This window comes from Caloenas nicobarica, chromosome 2 (assembly GCF_036013445.1).
Source record: "Caloenas nicobarica isolate bCalNic1 chromosome 2, bCalNic1.hap1, whole genome shotgun sequence".
Classification (NCBI taxonomy): domain Eukaryota; kingdom Metazoa; phylum Chordata; class Aves; order Columbiformes; family Columbidae; genus Caloenas; species Caloenas nicobarica.
In genome coordinates this window covers 144,335,976-144,355,549 of record NC_088246.1, presented here as the reverse complement: position 1 = coordinate 144,355,549, position 19,574 = coordinate 144,335,976, and the positions used below count along the sequence as shown (strand labels likewise).

Below are 19,574 nucleotides of genomic sequence, written 5' to 3'. Positions count from 1 at the left end.
ACCAGACATTGGGCTGGATGGATTTTTGTTCAAACACAGCATGGCCATCCTCCTATTGCTATGAAAGGTAAACACAATGAAAGTCAAAGTATCTCCAGAGTCTAATGATTAACAAGTTTAAATGAGGCATATTACAAGTAATGCTCAACATAAATGCGGAGCAAAATGCAAGCTTCTGTTCTGCACCTCTCTCCCACAGTCTTTGCTCAGTTTGCATTCCCATTCCCTTGGCGTCAGCAAGTGATCTGTGCACACAAGGAAATGTGAACAGCCTACAAATCTACCCTGCAGAATGCAGAATTAAAGGTTTAGCTTGGAATCTTTTGGTCTTGGTGGAGTTTTTTCTTTTGTTTGTGTTGTCATTTTGTGGCTTTTGTTTGTTTGTTTGGTTTGGTTGTTGGGGTTTTTTTCCAGGTCATTTTAATTCTTTACTGAAAATCGCATGATTTGTAGCAAATCTTTAAATATTTTTTATTCAGAAAGGTAATTTATTATTGTATGACTATACTTCTCACACAAACACACATAAAAGAAGCTCTGCAAGCAATCACAGGTGTTTTACTCTTTTTAAGTGCAGTTAAGATTGAAGATTATGGCACAATTCTAAAATGTTAAAAAATTATTCAGTCCAAAAATGTTTCTGAAAATAAGCCACTAGTTTTAAGCACTAATACTAAGCAATAAAGAAAATACAATAAATGGCTTACAGAAAGATGAAAAATATAGATTTGTCTCTTCAGAAAGTTCTAGGTTCTTCAGAATATCAATTGCTACTAATTAAAAACCTATACGTTTTCTTATTGCTCAAATTTACATGCAAATTTTACATGCACCTTGACAGGCAAATACCATCCATGCAAAATGCCTGTGCTATTTTTCAGCATTACTTATAAAATGTTAGGTTAGTAACCAGAAAAACTATGTTTGACTAGCAGGCAAAATTACACCACATTGTCATGCACCAGTTTTAGAAATGTTATTTTATATTGTGATGTAGTTTTGAAAGACACCACCTCACATTTTGTATAAGTTAAATTTGAAGCTATTTATGGACAGGTTAGTAGTTAGACTCTTTCTCATCTGTCATATTTCCCTGGTAGTTTTAGAGATAAATACCTAAATAGTCATGTATATCGTAAGGAATTTCAGCAGAATGTAGGTACTCCAGTCTGGAGAATTTGCATCTTATGGGTATTCCTATTTTGTTTTGTTGTGTTGTGGGGTTTTTTTCATTTCACCGTTTTCCCAGTCTGCAGATTGCAGTTATGTGCCTGCCTACAACTAGCAAACTTCAACAGGTCTATACCTTACTTTGCTTGAACTAGAACTTAATTAAAACGTACTATTACTCTAGGTACTCGTAACACATATGAATATGTTAAGTATTCTCACAGCACACATAGAACACATATTCAGTATAATTTTTCATGCAAAATTCAGAAGTTGTCATGGTCTCTTAGTGAAGTCTAGAGTCAGTGGGCCAGGGGAATAGAGAGCACACAACAGACTCATGGCAGTCACGTTTAGTAGTTCAGGCAAAGTTTAGGCCCCATCTCCAGGAATCCATCTAATGGTATTAGATGGAAGAAGATGCTCAGGTCAGTCAGCAGGGTGAGAGTTCCCTCTGGCATGACAGCCACATGCTTGTTTTTCAAAAGAGCCTGTGTATCCACTGTTTCTGTCAGTCATTTAAACAGGTCCATCTGTCATCACTTCTTTGACTGGGGTCCCTTTATTCTGCCTAGTTTGCACTTCACTCACCTATATTTTTTATATAGTGTCTAAACTGTGCAACAAGTCTGGAATACAGCACACTTTCAATTCTAGTCCTCCAGGCATCTAGACTGCTCAGAGAGTGGTGGGGCTCCTATGGAGGCAGAAACTAGAGGGCATAGAAAGGGGAGCACTGAGTGACTTGGGTCTTGTCTTGGTATAGACTCGAGACACAAAAAGGCTCCAGACGCTTCTCAGCCTGGGACATGAGAACTGGAAAGCATTCTCGATTCTCATGACATAGACAAAGCTGTTGTGTAATTATGTAATTATGTAAAATATTCTAACAAGTGAGGGAACTGATAACCTGCAAGGCTTAAAATTCTGCTTCAGTAACTGTATCACATTCTATGCACCCTCAGTTAAGACAGTAAAAGACAGAATTACCAGGAGCCTTTTCTCACAAATGCAAATGATCAAAAGGTGTCATAAAAAATACATGAAAAAGAAATGCAAAAGACCTGGAGAAAAATTGAAAAGTGCAGTGGTTTTATAATAAATATTTAAAAATTAATATTGGGCACAGACCATTCTTTTGGAGCAAAAGAGCTGTGAAGAAGAAACTTCTAAACCGCAAAATGGACACCTTAGAGAAATTAAGAAATATATGAAAACAAACTGTTAAAGACCTGTTAGCAGTACTTAGTTTATTGTGCAAAGTACATCATTCAGGCTCTATAACTAAATATATAAACTATTACTTTTGTTGAAGGAGTGGAAGATAAACTGAGAAATAGCTGAAAATAGCTTTAGCCTGACTTAATCACTTATGATTGGTTTGTCAACCTTGTCAAGTCAGTGGCAAAACCTCCAACTTTACCGGTATTGGAATTTGGATCTTAAAAGTATAAGACACTGAATTATCTGGTAATCAGCATGCATTACAGTTACAGCAGCAGACTTACAGCATAAGAACTCACTCAGGACTATGCTGGCACAGCCACTAGAGTGAGGGAGGGGATTGTGCATTGCTCTACCAGGCTGCCGACACAGCACCCTCTCTGCAGAGGCACCTTGTTCAGTCTGTCGACTCTGAATAATAAGTGGCATATTAAAAGGAGTCTGTTTTTTCCTGCAGCACAATGAACTAGCACAGGCAAGACTGAGTCCCTGCTCTCCTGCTACCTGTTTTCCCCCCTGCTAAGTCATTCTAGGAGAGAGGAACGTAGGAATCGCCTGTAGTACTGTAACTGGGGCTATCCCCCCATGGGCTCTTTGTAGAGGTGAGGGTGTCAGAGGGAATATTCAAATTGTAATAAGACAAGGCACTACACAGATGATATTTAATTCATTGGAAAAAGCTATTGATGAGACAAAGTCTAAATATAATATGGCTTTGGAAGTACATGGAAAAATAATTACAACTTCATTCAAAATTATCAAAACAATTTAGAACCATGAACTTGGATAAAACTTCAAAGTAAGCTGTAGTTGTTCATTGCAACTTTCCTGTTCTATTTTTAGATAATAAATATAAATGTCCATGTTAACATTTCAGTGCTTTGAATTAATCTTATTTCTGCAGCATTTGAAATACAAGAGACTAGCGAGCATAATAAGAACTAGACAATAGAGACGATTGCTAGTAACATAAGCCTTTCTCTGCCAGTATATTCTGATTAAAATGGTCCAGATCTCCTATGACTAGCAAAACTGTGCCAAAAGTGACAAAAAAGTATACATACCTAGTAAAAATTGGAAGACAATGCAGACAATTTTTTAGATGTTTGTAAACTATACTTGATCTCTCGGGATAAGGCAGACTAGGAATTACTATATGAGCAAAAATACAGAAAATATCCCACTAGTTGTAAATAGGCAACACGATCACATATCTAGATGGCGTAAACTATATCTTAGTGATACAATTAAAAAAAAAAAATCTAGAGCTTTTGATTCAAAGAAAGATTTGAAAACCATAGTTGAAAATTACAATTTTAAGTGCAAGAAGTAAAACAACACATTAAAACTGAACATACATGAACTTACTAATTTTGAACTAGTAGAACTAAACAAGACACACATACATGCAGCAAAAAAGTAAAATTTCTCAAACACCCACAATTCATTAGCAATATCATCATCAACTTGCCTTTTCGCCCATTAACAGGTGGGGTTTGATGTTTTTCCTCATAATCTTTACATTAAAAACAGATAATGACAATTAACAATTGGAACAGCTACTATGACAAACAATGTAACTATAGCACACACAATTATTTTTCAAACTAGATTAGCACAATTCCATGCACTATGCTTGAGTTATCACAAAACACACAGAGTGAACAGTACACAGTACACACACCAGTGAGCAGTACACACGCTGAGACAGAGGAGCAACAAAAGCAAGAAAAATGTAAACTGTACTATAATGAAAAACGGGAAGGCAAAGATCTTAAAGGACACTTTGGATACTTAAGTGAAAACTACAATTAAAAATATAATAATATTGCTTTCCAGCTGTCAAATCTTGAAATTACTATCCAGATTTCTGAACATGTAAGGAGCCCTGTCACAATAATTATTCCTTACTTTGTTTTAAGAATAAAATAGTGATCCAGATTTTCTTCTCTTAAATAACAATGGCAGTAGGGTCCAGGGCACGCGATTCTAAATAAACTGTGATACGGGCACTTACACTTTTAAGCAGGAATGGCATTTTAGGCATACTTATGTTTAGCCAGTGATTTTTCCTCCCAGCTAGCACTAGATGTCTTTCTTGCTCAACTTATAATTTTTTGGGGCCATCCCTCTGGAGCACTTAATTCTCCCCACACAACTGCAGTAATACCCTCAGTGCATTCTCCTTCTCTGGGCTTCGTTCCATGGGCCTCGAGGTACGTACCTCACTGCCTGCTTCTAAGCAGCTCAGTTTAGCATTGGTCTAGCCACAGATATTTATAACCAGAAAAGCTTATCTATGCTGCTCTTCCACAACCACCACAGTTGATGTGTTGTCACAGACAACTATTAATAGGGATAACAAATTATTTTTGAGAAAATATTTAACGTGAAGAGCTAAGAGAATGAAACCTATTAATAGTGCATGTAAATGCACATTTATGCTTTTACAATTCTTCCTTTGAGAAAGAAGCTTAAGAGCAGAAAAATGATGGTTGAAATAATCATTAGGTTTCAGCATGTCTTTGAGCCTGTATTGGTGAGTGTTTTCTGAAAATAGAAGGTAAAGTTATATATTTTAATCACGTGATATTTGAGTTGAAAAAAATACTTCAACTTGTTTGATTTGATCATCATCTATCAGCTCTCATCACACTAATTTCTTTTTTCTACCAACTGAACTCTCTTCCAAGCAGGTTGAGGGACATTATACAAAATATTCAAAGTATTTCAATGTAATGCGGTTTCCTACTATTTTTAGTCAGCATCATCAGTCCACTTAAACAAACTAGGGAAGAAAAAGTGTCATGATACAATAATGTTCACTCTCCTGATTGTAAAAAGTATAAATGCATTGGAGAGGGTACCAGATCTGCTAACGCTGTCACTTGATCATAGTGAAAGAGTAGTTTCATAAAGAGGGATAAAAAAAAGGAAAAAAGAGATAAGTGATTTTTGCAGGTTGAAGTATTTTAAGCATTCACAAACTGGTAAATAGACTATGCTATGTTGAATTTGTGTTGTTCTTACATAAAATGATATAATTGTCTGGATTTTGACTTTTAATATATTTACAAGTTAGCTGGCAAAGCTTCCCTACATGCTCAGGGGAAAATGTTTCTAAAGACAGGCACTTGTGGTCAGACAGACCTGCCTTGACCTCTGATTCCTCAACTCCAATATGCTTGTTTTCTTCATCTTCAGCTGCATTTGTATAAGCAAGGTATGACGGGGGAAAAAGCAAGACAAAAACATGCATGCTATGTTACAAGCTATTTGAATTAAAAACATCAAAGAAAAGACATTCACAATAACACACAAACCCTCAGTCTGGCATAAATTATTTTTTGAGTGAATCAAAGGTTAAATAAATCCTTGTGTCACTTTTCATTAATATATCTGGTTTATGCCAATGAGATCTTTCTGCAAGAAACGATGGTCACATGCAGTTCTTAATATCCCTTGTTGCAAATTTCTTATTAAATTATTGAAGCACTGGAAAGTAGATAATAAGTTCCAAAGCAGAAAAAGCAGACATATATTGGTATATAATTGGTTTAAAAACATCTTCTGCTTGGTTTTGCTTTAGTTTATCCAGAAATAAAAGTCCAAGCCTCTACTCTCAAAGAGCCTTTTCAAATCCTGTATAAATTGTAAGAAAGTGGGCATACTCAGTACCTAAATAAGTGCAGAAGACGCAATGCAAATATTTTTCCAGCTTGAAAAAACAATTCCTCAATTTGCCAGATAATATGTTTTTTACCCGGATTTCAGAGTAGTTAGAATTCAGAAAGAAAGAAACTTTTGCATTAGTAACTATAGTTGCCTAGACCATATCGATATATTAGAGAACACTGAAATATTTGGAAACAATGATGACAATACAGTTAATGATAAGCAACACAAATATATTTGCGTTATGTCATTAATAAAGAATCATAACTTTCTTTTGTGACAAATCTCACCTAACACCAGGGTAACAACAGTAATGATCTAGAAGAGTGTTGTGCTGAATAACAGGTGTACCATATGCCTGCTTTAATTTAAATGTCAGTTATTCATAAAATAGTTTGGATGTGGTGCAACATACTGTAGTTTTTCAAGGTCCAGCTTTTGATTACTTATTGATTTTTTTATGCTCTCTGTTCCTGTATTTTTTTTCCAGTTCTCTCCTTACTTATATAGGTTTATGTGCAACTAAACAGTTCATTGAATTATTTGATTTCAGGTTTAGTTAGCAAGTAATAATAATTTAAAGCTACTAATTTTAACAGGTTATTGGTAATACGGAGAGAAATTTAGGTTCTATCAAAGCTAAAGCAAAGGAAACGAACGTCTACATAGATTTCTGCTCTATAATTCTGTGATGACATTGAAAATTCCAATTAAAATATTCAGAAGAGACACCATCTATACAGTCAATCTTCTATCATGGAAAAGAATGTATAGAAGGTGTGGGAAAGACACTAAAAAATGTTCATGGATTCCAGTAGAATCAAACTAAAATGTTTTTTGCATGTTGGTACCCTGAAACATAAATAAACCATGGCTGTTATGAGCACAGTCTTATGAATCTTTAATTATTTTTCTTTGTAGTCTCACACGTAGATGGTAAGACCTTCAACCACCATAAAGAAAGAGGTGTTTAATTCCTCCTTTTGCCAATCAAAGATAAAATTAGGAAACATTACTTTGCTTGAAAGGTCAGAACCTTTCAAGTAAGCACCTTAAGCCCTGTGTTGTAGGTAACATTTTTTCAAGCTTTTCTATGGAAATTGTACTAATGCAAATAAAATATTTTAATATTCTTCAGGAGCTGAGAACTCTGCCACCTCTCAAGAGAGTGAACTAAGCATCCACAAGCAAAACCCAAGGGTACATTTTTGCAAATTCCTAGTTAAAATCAAAAACCCAAGGTAGATTCATGCATAGGCAGCTTTGTTACTCATGTTAACTAAGCTATTCCCTTTACTTTCCTGTCAAGTGCATGTTACCCCATGCAAGTGTGAAGGTGTCTAACATCATACAGTCAGTACCACAGAAATATCCACAGGAAAAGGGGATGAGTGCAAAGATACATATCTTCATTTTTTAGACTGCTATCTTTGACTGTCAAATTTCTAGCCAAGGTGAAGGTGGTCCAAGTTCCTGTCCTAGATTACATAGATGCAATCAATCTCCTTTTACAAAACAAACTACTGGTATGTCATACATTTTTAAAAATCTGTGAAATCACAGCTGACAGAGCTTAATAGAATTATGATCAGGGTGAATCCAGGTTCTCTGCAATTACATTACAATAGTCTGTCTCCCATCAAACTGTGATAGGGCACTGGAAAACACAATAAAATTCCTTCCCATTGTGAAAATTTTGTCTCATTTAACAGAGAAATGACATTCTGAGTCAAAACCCCTTAAAATAAACAGCACGTCTTTCTGTGCGTCACTAATATCTGTATTTTCCTAACCAGAGTGCCTCAGTAACTTGCACTCCATACTGCATGAGTTGCAACACAATGCAATTGACAGTATAGATATTCTTTTTTTAAAGATTTGAAACTGTATCTGAGAGATATAAAAACTGGAGTTATGGCTGATAGCTATCCCTGATTAAACCTAATCAACTACTCCTGTTAATTCTATTCATAGATAATTTTGTTCTGGAATAAGATCACCTGTATCTGAAGTTAAGAGAGGACAGTTAATCAGCATTAATGTCAGCTTTATCAGCCTCTGAAATAACTTTTTCAAGACATAAGATCATTAAGAGATCATGAAATTGAAGTCTGTACCATAGAGCACAAATAGAAGGGCAAATCCTCACTGAGCTCTATTATTTGCTGGATTTCTGGGCACTTTATTTACTTATAGGTTTTATTATATTTGTTTGGCCTGACACAATTTTCTAGTATTTTTGGTTGGGTGGATTTTTTTGTAATTATTATTTTCCTGTCTTTGGTTTTGGGTTTGTTTGTTTGTTTGGGGGTTTTTTTGGGTTTTTTGTAGGGCTGAAGAAGGAAAGGGTTATGTTTCTTTTCAAGAGCAAAGGAAAATTCTATATTAGGAAAAAATACTCTCTCTCTGATTAGTGATTAACAACAAATTGCAAAGGCTAATATTCAATACTTTCAAGAGCACTTCATGGTGTTCCATTTTAATTAGCAGCAAGAAGTTGTTGAGTTCATACTTCCACCAAGGCAAGTAAGAACCAAGAAATATATTCATACATAAATAAAAACATTCTTCTTAAACCTTAAGAACTACAAATATTCCACTATGCATTTACTGTCTCTAGCACTAATGATACAGAACATTTAAGAGTACATAACCATTTCACTGCTAAAACCAAGTTCAATTTAATACTACTGTTTTTCTACAAATTTTCATTTGTAACAAGATATCTCTATCTCTAGCATAATTTAAAAATATACAAGCAAAATTTCAGCTATAAAAACCTAAAAGTCTTCTGGCAGTTCAGTAGTGAAAATCCGGTAAAACCTTACGTGGTCCCAGACTTCTTTTCAGAACTATTTTCCAGTCATCTAACATGAAACTATACCAAACTAAAAAAGTCTAAAGGAAAACCCAGACTGCCTAGATGCTTATGGTATATTCTGGCTAAGACAGGATAATGACATGCATTCCAGAGATACACAGTTTTTCTTTTGAACAGGTATATCTGATACTGGCAGCAACACATCTGTGAGAAGCTAAGGAATGAGCCAAAATGTCATGGCCATAAAAGACTGTAAATGCAACGTAGCTAATGATATTTGTATTTTCTCCTACTGAGCATGTGGAACACTGAGAAAAACATATACAGGTCAATACACTACTGTTAGGAATGGTCCTTAATAGCTACTCGTAGCTTGATTTCTTAAAAACAAACTTATCTGGCTATTTCAGAATTTTGAAATAAATTATTCTGTGGAAATCTAGATGTCCCGGAGCAAAAAACCTGCAACCACATAACACAGTTCACTAAACTAAATGTACCTCAAACCAAAGTCTTTTAATTCTGATTCTAATCGTAATCTGGAAAGCAGTTACCCAGAGGTTTCTGGTGGTGTTTGTTTGTTTGGTGGGTTGTTTTTTTTTTTAATTATTATTTTTTTCCCTGTAGATTGCTTACTTTCCAGTTCTAGTCACATAGACATAAGTACACCATACTCCACATTATACTGAGTGCTGCACTATAACAAAAAATCTCCCCAACTGCAAATTACATAAATCCTTTCATTTCTGCTACATTTTAAGAAAATGTATGCACTTTCAACCCTGTAACAAATATAGATTATTCAAATATTGTATACAGACTAAATGATACTACTGTAGGAGTTAGCAACACAGAATTTTTTCTGTCTTTTACAAAACTAATGACTTCCAATTCCCATTTGTCTATAATGTATCTTTTAATAACTCTTTTCTTCAGGATGATTTTAACTTAATCTGGTCAACAATAAAATCCTTGATTTCAAAATACAGAAAGGTTAACCTTCACAGCATATTTCCATGCAATATAAAATCTCCTCTCCCATTTAAGTCAAGTATATGCTTCTGTAAGACCAGAAAGGACTGCTCTGCGACAATGACATTTTTCAGCATGGTTATATAGCCTTCCCAACAACAGACAACTGTTTTGATTATCACCAGGGCATACAATAACACATATAAATCTACTCAAATGTCTATAAAGTTTTCAGGTTTACTTGCTGCTTTATTTGTTAAATAATAACATAAAGCCCTTCTACTACAGTTAGTGTTTTCTGTCCTACTGAATTTCACTTTTTATCACTGATACTTCATTTGCTTAAAATAATTTTTTGTTAAATTCAATTTTTCATAGTAAAAAAACTGCTATTAATCACAATTATGTTCTGTCACTAACTGAAGCTAGGTAATCTGCTGTTCTTGTAGAGCATTATTCCTTTTAAAGCAAATTATTATAAGCCTTAAAGAAAAGGATTAGAAAATCCTAAAGAATGGTATAAAAAGCCTCAAAGTAGAACTACATTGTTATTAGAATACCAGCTCTTAATTCATGACAGAAAATCATACAGAATACCGCGTGAAAGCTGTATCTATGGATTATGTTTTTAACTACAGTGTTTACAAACTTTATAGGTGTAAAATTCAACACGAAATATGTCTAGGCACTGTATCGTGAGTCACTGATGATGCTTTGATTATATATTACAACTCTAATATCTGTGGATTTGACGGTTTTCCATAACCCAAATTTTCCGAAAGACTACTTTAGACAGAGGTACAGGAAAATATTATTCAGTCTTCAAGTAAAAGCAAAGAGAGTTCCTCAAGTCCCAGCAGTACTTACCAGAGCAAACAATTCTAGCACTCCTATAAAAAATAATTATTTCATTGTATTTATTATCTTTCTCTCAAAAGAATCTATGAGGTAAATAAGACTGCTACCCTCTCTAATCAAACACAGTAAAAATATGCAGTACTTGCACAATTGCTGCCCTAAAAAGCTCACAGTCTAAATAGATATACTAGCAAAGAGCAAGGAGGAGTGGTAAAACATAAAAGCATATCCAGCAATGACAGCAAACATCATGTGATTAGATGTGATTATTTCCTGGCATATCTACACTGTATTTCATATAAGCAGTTCACACATAAGATGACAAAGAAATGAATATACCAGGGTGATAATCTGAGAATACAGAGTTTTCTTTCCATGGAATTTTGCTTCCAAAATGGAAATAAACACTGTGAACATTGTAAATAACAAATTAAAAAGTCTGATGAGACAGATACAAGAATACTACATATAGACCCTCAGTGGTTTAACCAAGGACTGCAATTGATATCTTGTGGCTTGCTACTAAGCAAGTTAAATGGTTTTAATGGTATAAAATATAAGAGGATCTAATTTTAAGCAAAAATATTATAAATTTTTGAAAGAACCAATTAATTTTTGTTCCTATATTGTTTGAAAATTACCTAATCAGTAATTCAGCAATGGTATAATGTTATAATATATTGGCAATAAAAATGTTGTCCCTATTAAATGCATGGCTATCATTAAACATGTCAAATAGCCTCAAATGCTTAAATTTAAACATGTGCCTGAAGTACTAATCCTGAAAAAGTACATACATACATAGGTTAACTGAAATACTCTTATTTGCAGCTGTGTGAACCCTTGGTATTTAAAAACGGGTACAAGTCTAGGTACTTCTCTAACAACCATCATATTTAGATAGTATCATTTACACATTATTTTTTTTCATGTAGAACTCTGTACAATTTATGACCCACAGGTCTGAATATAAAAAAGACTAAATGATTATAACAATAATTCTACCTCTGTGCAATCAAGGAACATCAATTGCAGTTGTGTTTATTTTTCCCTATATAGCCTCTCAAAAAGGCTTTCAGGTGAAAAACAAACCCTCCTTTATGTACAGACCTTCATAAGATTCTATCTCCTTGTCTCCATTGTCTAGGGAAAGTAACAAAAAAACAAAACAAACAAATGAAAAAAAAAGAAGGGAACCAAAGCACAGGGGTTAAAAACAATAGTTTTATAAAAGATACAATATACATGTTAAGAAGGATTAAAAAAAAAAAAAGGTGTATATGGCCATTTAGACTGATTTTGCACAGCACATCTAATTATCAGAAGAGGAATTGGGAAACTATATCTGTTTCTAAACATTTTGGAAAATATCTCCATTGACTAGTGCTTTGATAAGACATTAAAGGTAAGCACAATTACAGTACAGGTAAAACATCAAACATTAAATATCTTGCTGACCTTTCCTATTTTAAAGATTACTACCTCTCTTCTTTCTCTTCCTGTTTCAGGATGCAGAGGTTTTATATTAGCAATCTGTAACACACTCCATGTGAACTCGCAAGTGTTCAGCTCTGCTCCTAACTCCCCAAAGAGCCAGAGTTTTATCACTAAAAAACATACAAAAGATCATTTCCTGTGCCTGTTGAAGTCAAGGACGAAACACCTACTGAGTTCAAAAGGAACAGGATGATGCTAATAGTCCATCTCGGTTCGTATTGCACTGCTGATGGTTATTGTATTGCATTGACGCTGATGCATTTTATTCAAGAATATTGTCGATATTAAAACGTAATAGAAGAAAACACAGTATAAAATGCAATACTACTATCTAATTCTAATTCTGTACACAAAAACTCAAGAGATTCGAACTATAATTCCATAGGAAAAATAATAAATATAATTGACCATCGTGAGTAATTTTGCAATGTCATTAAGGAGAAAAACATACACTTACTTCTCTCCAACGTCCCCTTTGGTGGGAGCTGCGGTAACTGCCTGCCCCTTCGCCCTACTACTGGAGTGCTTGATGGACTTGTCTGAACAGACCCAGTTCGAGGATGCGACCTATGAGACATATATCAAAACAAACCATAGCAGTTAAATGACAAATTCATACTTAAACACCATTGAGAACTGAAAACATGACTAAGTAGGCTTTAGATCAGTTGGGATCCTTGCAGTCCCATAGTGAAACTATTATCTCTTTTCAGAAAAAGTCCTGATTAAAAAGAGGAATCACTCTTTCAAAAAGAGGAAAAGAAAGCCAAACTGAGGCTGAACATCCATAAGATGTTTGTCTGCACAGTGAAGCCAGAAAAGATATTGTGTGTATATTCATGTGCATATGGATATAATAGACACATACACATAAAGTCAAATTCAATGATCTTTACTCAGCTTGTAGTTGGTTAAATTACCACTAAGTGGCCATGAAATTACAGGGGTTTGTCTAAACAAAGTAATAAACTGAGAAAACACACAAGTTTTTTCTAACTCTCACCGGGGATTTGATGTTACTAACTCCCACTTTCAGAAAACAAAATAATGTATTCTGCAGTTCTCAAATAAGGGGAGGCTTTACTGAGCATCAACTAGACCAAAATGTACTCAACTTTTTATTGTATTATCTTTATTTAAGCTAAGAGTAATATATAGAAATTTTCAAAATGTCGATCAGTAAAGGATAACACTCAAACAGGAACAATACAGACTATGGCACAGTAAAATGTAGTCAGAGAAAATGGTGGTTAAAATGGTAATCAACAGACAAAGCACAGTCTATTTAAAGAAACTTTAAAAAAAAAATAGTTTCATTTGGTGCTGTTATGATGATTGTTCCATAAGCGATGTCTGATGAACACAAAAAAATCTTATTCTGTAAGAGAAGAATATGATAATTATGAGGTGTTTTATGTGGGAAACCATCCAGGATTCCTGATAAATGAGAAATCACAAACAAATGTAGTTAAATACTGTTAGCAAACAATTTGCAATGGCAGCCACACCATTATATCCAGAGCAGAATATAAATAGTGTGTTGACACTGAAAGGGTTAGTATCTATTGCTACTAGTGATCAGATAAGGATGAGGCGATACCAATTAGCTACTGGGAAAATAAAACGGTGAGCTGGTGGGGCAGCAGGGGATTAGTCTGACTGATTTGTCTGTTTCACCTCGGTAAGGCAGGTGAAGGAGGGGCAGATCTTCCCGTCATTAATGAAGGCATCGACCTGATGAGGTTTGAGTCAGGACGCTCTGTGGATCGGGAGCGGGAGCTGGTCCGCTCTAGCATAGGACGTTGCTCTGTTGATCTGGATCTTTGATATGGCTGTCTATCTGCTGCTTCACAATTCCTGTAATGTTAGTTAAAAAGCAGCTTAGTTGACCTTTGACTTTTCTATTAATTATAATATATGATGCATGATAATGATTTGGAGCAAATAATTTTGTTATGTACATTTTTTTTTTGGGGGGGGGGAAATTTTCTGAGTTAACTTCTTGATAGCATAGAGTTTTTTATACATTTATGATTTGGCTTGCTTCATACTTTTGATAAATGGGCTGAAATGTTTCCAATGTCTCAGTAATGACTATCCATGCAATAGTCTGTTTCCTGACAATTTCTGGGTAAAAATATTGTTATTTTGTTAACTGATACATAAACCTTGGAGGAAAAGACTAGCTGACATAATATTAAGTCTCTCTAAAGTTGAGGACTCATTTAATTGTGCAGTTTAATTGAGCATTTTTACTCACATGATTAGATTTTTATATACTGCATTATCTTTAGATATAGGAATCTTGTTTGTAGAAAAGTACACATTTCAGATGTTATAATTCCCAAGTACTGTTAAGTATTATTAGACTTACGATGTCTGTCAAAATATAAGCTAGCCTATAGTGATGGATTCATACACAATGCTTATACTGCTGTGAGATGAAACTCTTCAACGTCATTATTAGTTGCAGTGATTTCACCAACTAGACAAAGTCTGTTTTGTAATTAAAAAAAAAAAAAAAAAAAAAAAAAAACACGGGGGGGAAAAAAAAAACCAACAACCAATGAATGAAAAAAAAGCAACTTCTAACCCTCAGCCTAAAGAACTGTGCCAAAGTAGCAATGGAAAAAGCTACCATTAGAGATGCAATGGGGAGAAAGTAGACTAAGTGAAAGAGAATCTCTTGATCAAGCAGTCTGGTTTTCTACTATCTTAGGCAATTAACCATGCCATTGCTTTCAGAAATTAATCAAGTCCCACCTTTTTTCACAATGGAATTGGTCTATTTGCAAGGAGTAATATTTGCTAGCAATATCCTAAAATAATTTTAAAAGTAAAATCCATACCCTGATGGAGCTACTTATTAAATTCACAGTCCTTCCAGCTGTACTTGAGTAACTGAACAGCCATAAAATATAAATGAGGAACATGTACCCTTCAGGACTTTTCCTTGAGCTAAGTCATGCCTTTTACAGTGAAGTCAGATAATACAAGGAGTGACTTGATGGTGATTGAGTGTAACAAGAAGCCGAATTTTAATTAGTATCAAAAAAAGAGAGAGACATACTAGAGTCTCATTATGAAGAGTCTGATATTATTAACAGCATTTTATTTCTAAAAAGCATATGAGACATAACTGAGACAGAGTGGAGTTGTCTCTAGGGTGGCTAACTTTGCTGAATGGGTTGATAAAAGATTCATTAAAATGAATGTCTCTTCAGGCCTTCCATGAGCTAATTATCAGACTCCTAGAGCATACAAAGGAATTGCCACAGACAGGTTCAGAATAACACCATTCACATGAACCTACATCTATGAGCTCCTAACAAGCAAACACACCACAGTGAGACTCATAATGGTAATTAAAAGCTGAGGCACTAAAGATTGGAGGAAAAATACAATGAGCCCGGCACAAAACCACAACAAAATTACCTCACTTCTTCTATCAGTTCTGTTTCTGAATAGGAAGCTTCATCAGCGAAAACATCCACTGTCTCGCTTCTTTTACATTGTGGATAGACAAAGAAACACAACCTTAGCTTTGGTAAGAAAGTTGCTTAGTTTAGGTAACTGTTTAAGAGAGGTTTCTGTGCTATTGTAGGTGAGAAAGGTGACAGCCATCTGCACGGTGATGAAAAAAAGACCACGGGAATAAATTCTTAGAAAAAGAAATTTATAAATTCTAGGAAAAAAAATATTCCTAAATTCAGTAACATTTCAAAAGAGAATACAACCAAGGTCCAGACAACCCACTTCTACCCTGTGTACACACGTGTTTAAGAAAATTAGTGAGTCCCCAGAGACTTTCTTCTTTGGGTCTCTCACACAGAGCGAGCTATAATAAGCCTTCTCCTGCCAGTGAGTGGGACTGCTGGAGCACACAGCAGCAGGGACTGGGCCATATGGCAAGAAGTATAATTTTGTTTTCTATTTCTCCTTCCAATAGCATGTAGGACACACGGAAGAACAGGTGAGTAGCAACCAAATGACACACATAAACATTTCATGAGAAGTTAAACCTCTTTCACTTGTTATTCCTAAGGCCTCATTTGCTTTAGCTGTTGTATAAAAAGTATTTTTTTGATTGTTAGGGATCTGACCCATCGCCTGTATTAGAAGGCAAGGAGGCATTTTTACTGTTAGGACCTGCTTAGTGGGCAGGTTTTGTATTCCGCAGAGCATCATGGAGCTGCTATAGCTAACCACTATGCTAACAGACAAAGGCCTCATAAATTTTCATATTCAGTAGTTACTATAAATATTCAGTTTGCCTCAATCTGCAGCTGGCATTTACTTCAGCTGGAAAAACAACGAGGAGTTCCCAGAAGTGAAGGAGAACATGGATATGGAAGTGAACCTTTGGTTTTGGCTTTGGCACCACTGTTGCTTTTGTAGACTGAAGGATTTGAAGACTAAGTTGACAGACTGAGTTGTTACCCTGAAGTTACAGGCTACATGCTGCAAACCCCTTAGTACCACCAGTAGCAAATGGAGGGCTATATACAAATATGGACAGTTGTCCACTTGAAAGCTTCACTGTGTGGGTTTAGATCACGTGCATATAAAGAACAATTCAACAGTTTTGCTGTCTGGAGTGAAACAGGCCTGTTCGTTGTCCTCACATATTTTTGTTCTTTTAACAGTAAATGCATGCTATATGATTCAGGTTTTCAGAAAGGAGTCATCCCTTCTAACGAAAAAATATCACTTCAATAACATGTTTAGACAGTGAAGCTCCTCAGCTACCGCAGTATACAACTGTGCATTAATGTCACAATTCAGACATAAGCATGGAAAGAAAGTTTTTAAAACACCTCAATTAACTAAAAACAGAAGTTCATAACTTTTCAGATAAAATTCTTGAGGGCTTATGCTCCCAAGTTATCTCAATGAAAGTTTTCTCTGTTCTCATTATAGTTCATATCATATGAATTACTGATTTTTAAGGAGGGAAATATAATAGTCTAAGTTTAAGCAATGAGCATCCACATAATTTTTTAATGTATGCTAGAGTTGTTTGCTAACAGACTTTTTGTTATAAAAAATATGGTTAATGAAATGTCAGATAGTGACCTCCATTTACTATTGCCTTTAACAGCATCCTTCTATTTTTGCTAAGGAAAACATGCATGGTAGGTGGCCTATTCCCTTGTCAAAGTCTGTGAGATGTGTGAGCATAACCTTCCCTACAGTGAGGAAAAAACAGAGCAGTAAGTGCTTGCTTCTTAACCAAACACACCTATCACTCTGAAACTGTATGAGCTTTCTGTAAGCCACCACACAGAAAGTTCTGGGAGTAGTCATGATTTAATTTTATATTCCAAACCCATCAAGAATTAGAATTAGAACCCCATACTATTTAGGTACCACTGTGAACTCTAGTAACTACAATATCTAACCAAAGATGCTACAACATTTTGTTTTAACTACTGATTTATCTGCATTGTTCTCTATTCATATTCTAGAAATGTCAAAAGCTGACTCTTCCCAGTGCAGAAAATAATGTTTTCCAATTTTTAAGTTTTCAGATTTGTTACTTTTCTTAACAAATAAATAGGAGGATTTTCAATAAATAAATACATTTTTTGATCTAAACTTATGTTTATTTTTCCTTATGTTAAGAAAGCCGTATAAAAGATGAACATTTTTCAACAGTAAGCAATCATAACAGCTTACAATACAAGTAAAAGTTATTTTTTCCCCAAAATAACTGAAAGCAGGTTATTTGAAAGCCCATGTATTAAATTCTTTTACTGTGTGCAAGACTGAAAAAGCAAGTTATGAGATCAGGCCAATCGCGATTTTACTACTAGGTTGTTCTTGTAACAAAAAACTGAAGAAATAAAAACTGAATTGCTGTAGAATTACAGTACATTACAATTCAGCTCCTAGTGCATCTTTTTTTTTTTTCATCTAGAAACAGTGAGCACAGAACAAGAAAAATGCAGTGATATGTTTTCTAAAGATCATAATTTCAAACTCCAGCTAATATACAATGGTAATACCTGTCAGTGTCTGTGGATGGCTGCTGGATTTCAATCCTTGGACATGTTATTCTTCTACTAGCTATAGGAACTTTGCTGTTTAGTCACAGACACAAGATCTGTTAGCATAACATAGATAAGCATATCTACAAACAACCGAGATTTCTAGCACCAAGCAAACTTATTTTTGAGTCATAAGTATTGTAATGGAAATTGGGAAGAAGCAGTATACTGCCAAATATCTAGAAAAACTGGTGACTGGATATCTCACTGAATTACTGATCTATACCTATAAAGACACTTATATACTATTATGTGTTCCTATAACAAAAGTCAGAAATGCAATGCTTTTAGGTACTGTTGCAAAATCAACAAAAACAGGAAGCAAAGCAAGATACATTTGCTGCAGTATTATTCTATCATGCTTTATATATATGTAGTATATATATCTTTATACACACACACGCACACACTCATATGATCTATGCACATGCACATTGCGCCGTGGTGTATGTGCTAATTGCAAGTATATCTACGTGACAGCCATAGGCATGACTAAGCTGTAACGTGCCAGGATCTGAACTACTTTTCTACCAGCTGACTCTGCTGAGCAGAGGAAGCAGTGAACCTGGCCGCGCTCCCGGGCACCTTGTGCTCCGCACAGCCAGGAGCAGCTGCTACTGCTACAGCAACTCCGGTGCTTACAGCTCGCTTGGGTACCTGTACAAGGCATTGCAGTCACTGTGGTGATTCTGTTCTAGACATTTCTAGTCATGCTAACACATGATAGCATGATACAATTATAAAAATACTTACAGAATGGACATATAGCTATATCTAGAGAGGTTTAGTCTCCAAAATATGTTCCATCATCAATAGATTGCATTGTTTAATTACAGAGGAATAGCAAAGCCCTACTTTAAGTAGAGTTAGACTGGATCATTTTTTCAAGGTTCCCTCCAATCCAAATTAGTTTATGATTCAATGGAGGTAGTCAGAGGTTTATGCTAGCTATTACGATCAAATATCAATAAAACCAGTAAATAATCTTGATCCTGGAACAATTAAGACTGAAATAATGTGCTGAAATATTTCATATCCTCTTTATCTATAAAATCAGACCCAATTAATTTTGTGCATTTTATAAGAATAGAAAAGCAACTTGTACATTTGAAGGGAAAATAGTAGAAGTATGTAAGGAATTTCTTCTTCATAGAAAATATTAACATTAAACAAAAATAAGTGGTGAATACTTTTGAGAAAGAAGCTTCTTAACTTCCAGTTAACACTGCCAGTTGTCACAGATCCTATTTGTAACTGCATTCAAATGAAAGCAAATACAGCTAATAATAATAATAATAATTTCTATT

General features: G+C 34.8%; 1 protein-coding gene across 41 annotated transcripts in view; it reads right to left on the bottom strand.

Moving 5' to 3' along the window:
- The window catches only part of RIMS2 (regulating synaptic membrane exocytosis 2), a 479,246-nt gene that overhangs the window by 124,755 nt on the left and 334,917 nt on the right, over positions 1-19,574 (bottom strand). For 23 of the 41 annotated variants that reach the window (XM_065627842.1, XM_065627852.1, XM_065627834.1 and 20 more), the window contains 2 exons: positions 13,895-14,074; positions 12,675-12,784 (listed from right to left, as the gene is read on the bottom strand). In XM_065627842.1, coding sequence (XP_065483914.1) covers positions 12,675-12,784; positions 13,895-14,074 — 290 coding nt within the window. Of the gene's footprint in view, positions 1-11,830; positions 11,864-12,674; positions 12,785-13,894; positions 14,075-15,652; positions 15,722-19,574 lie in introns of all 41 variants that reach the window. The other 18 variants (XM_065627837.1, XM_065627857.1, XM_065627843.1 and 15 more) reach the window with 4 other exon arrangements.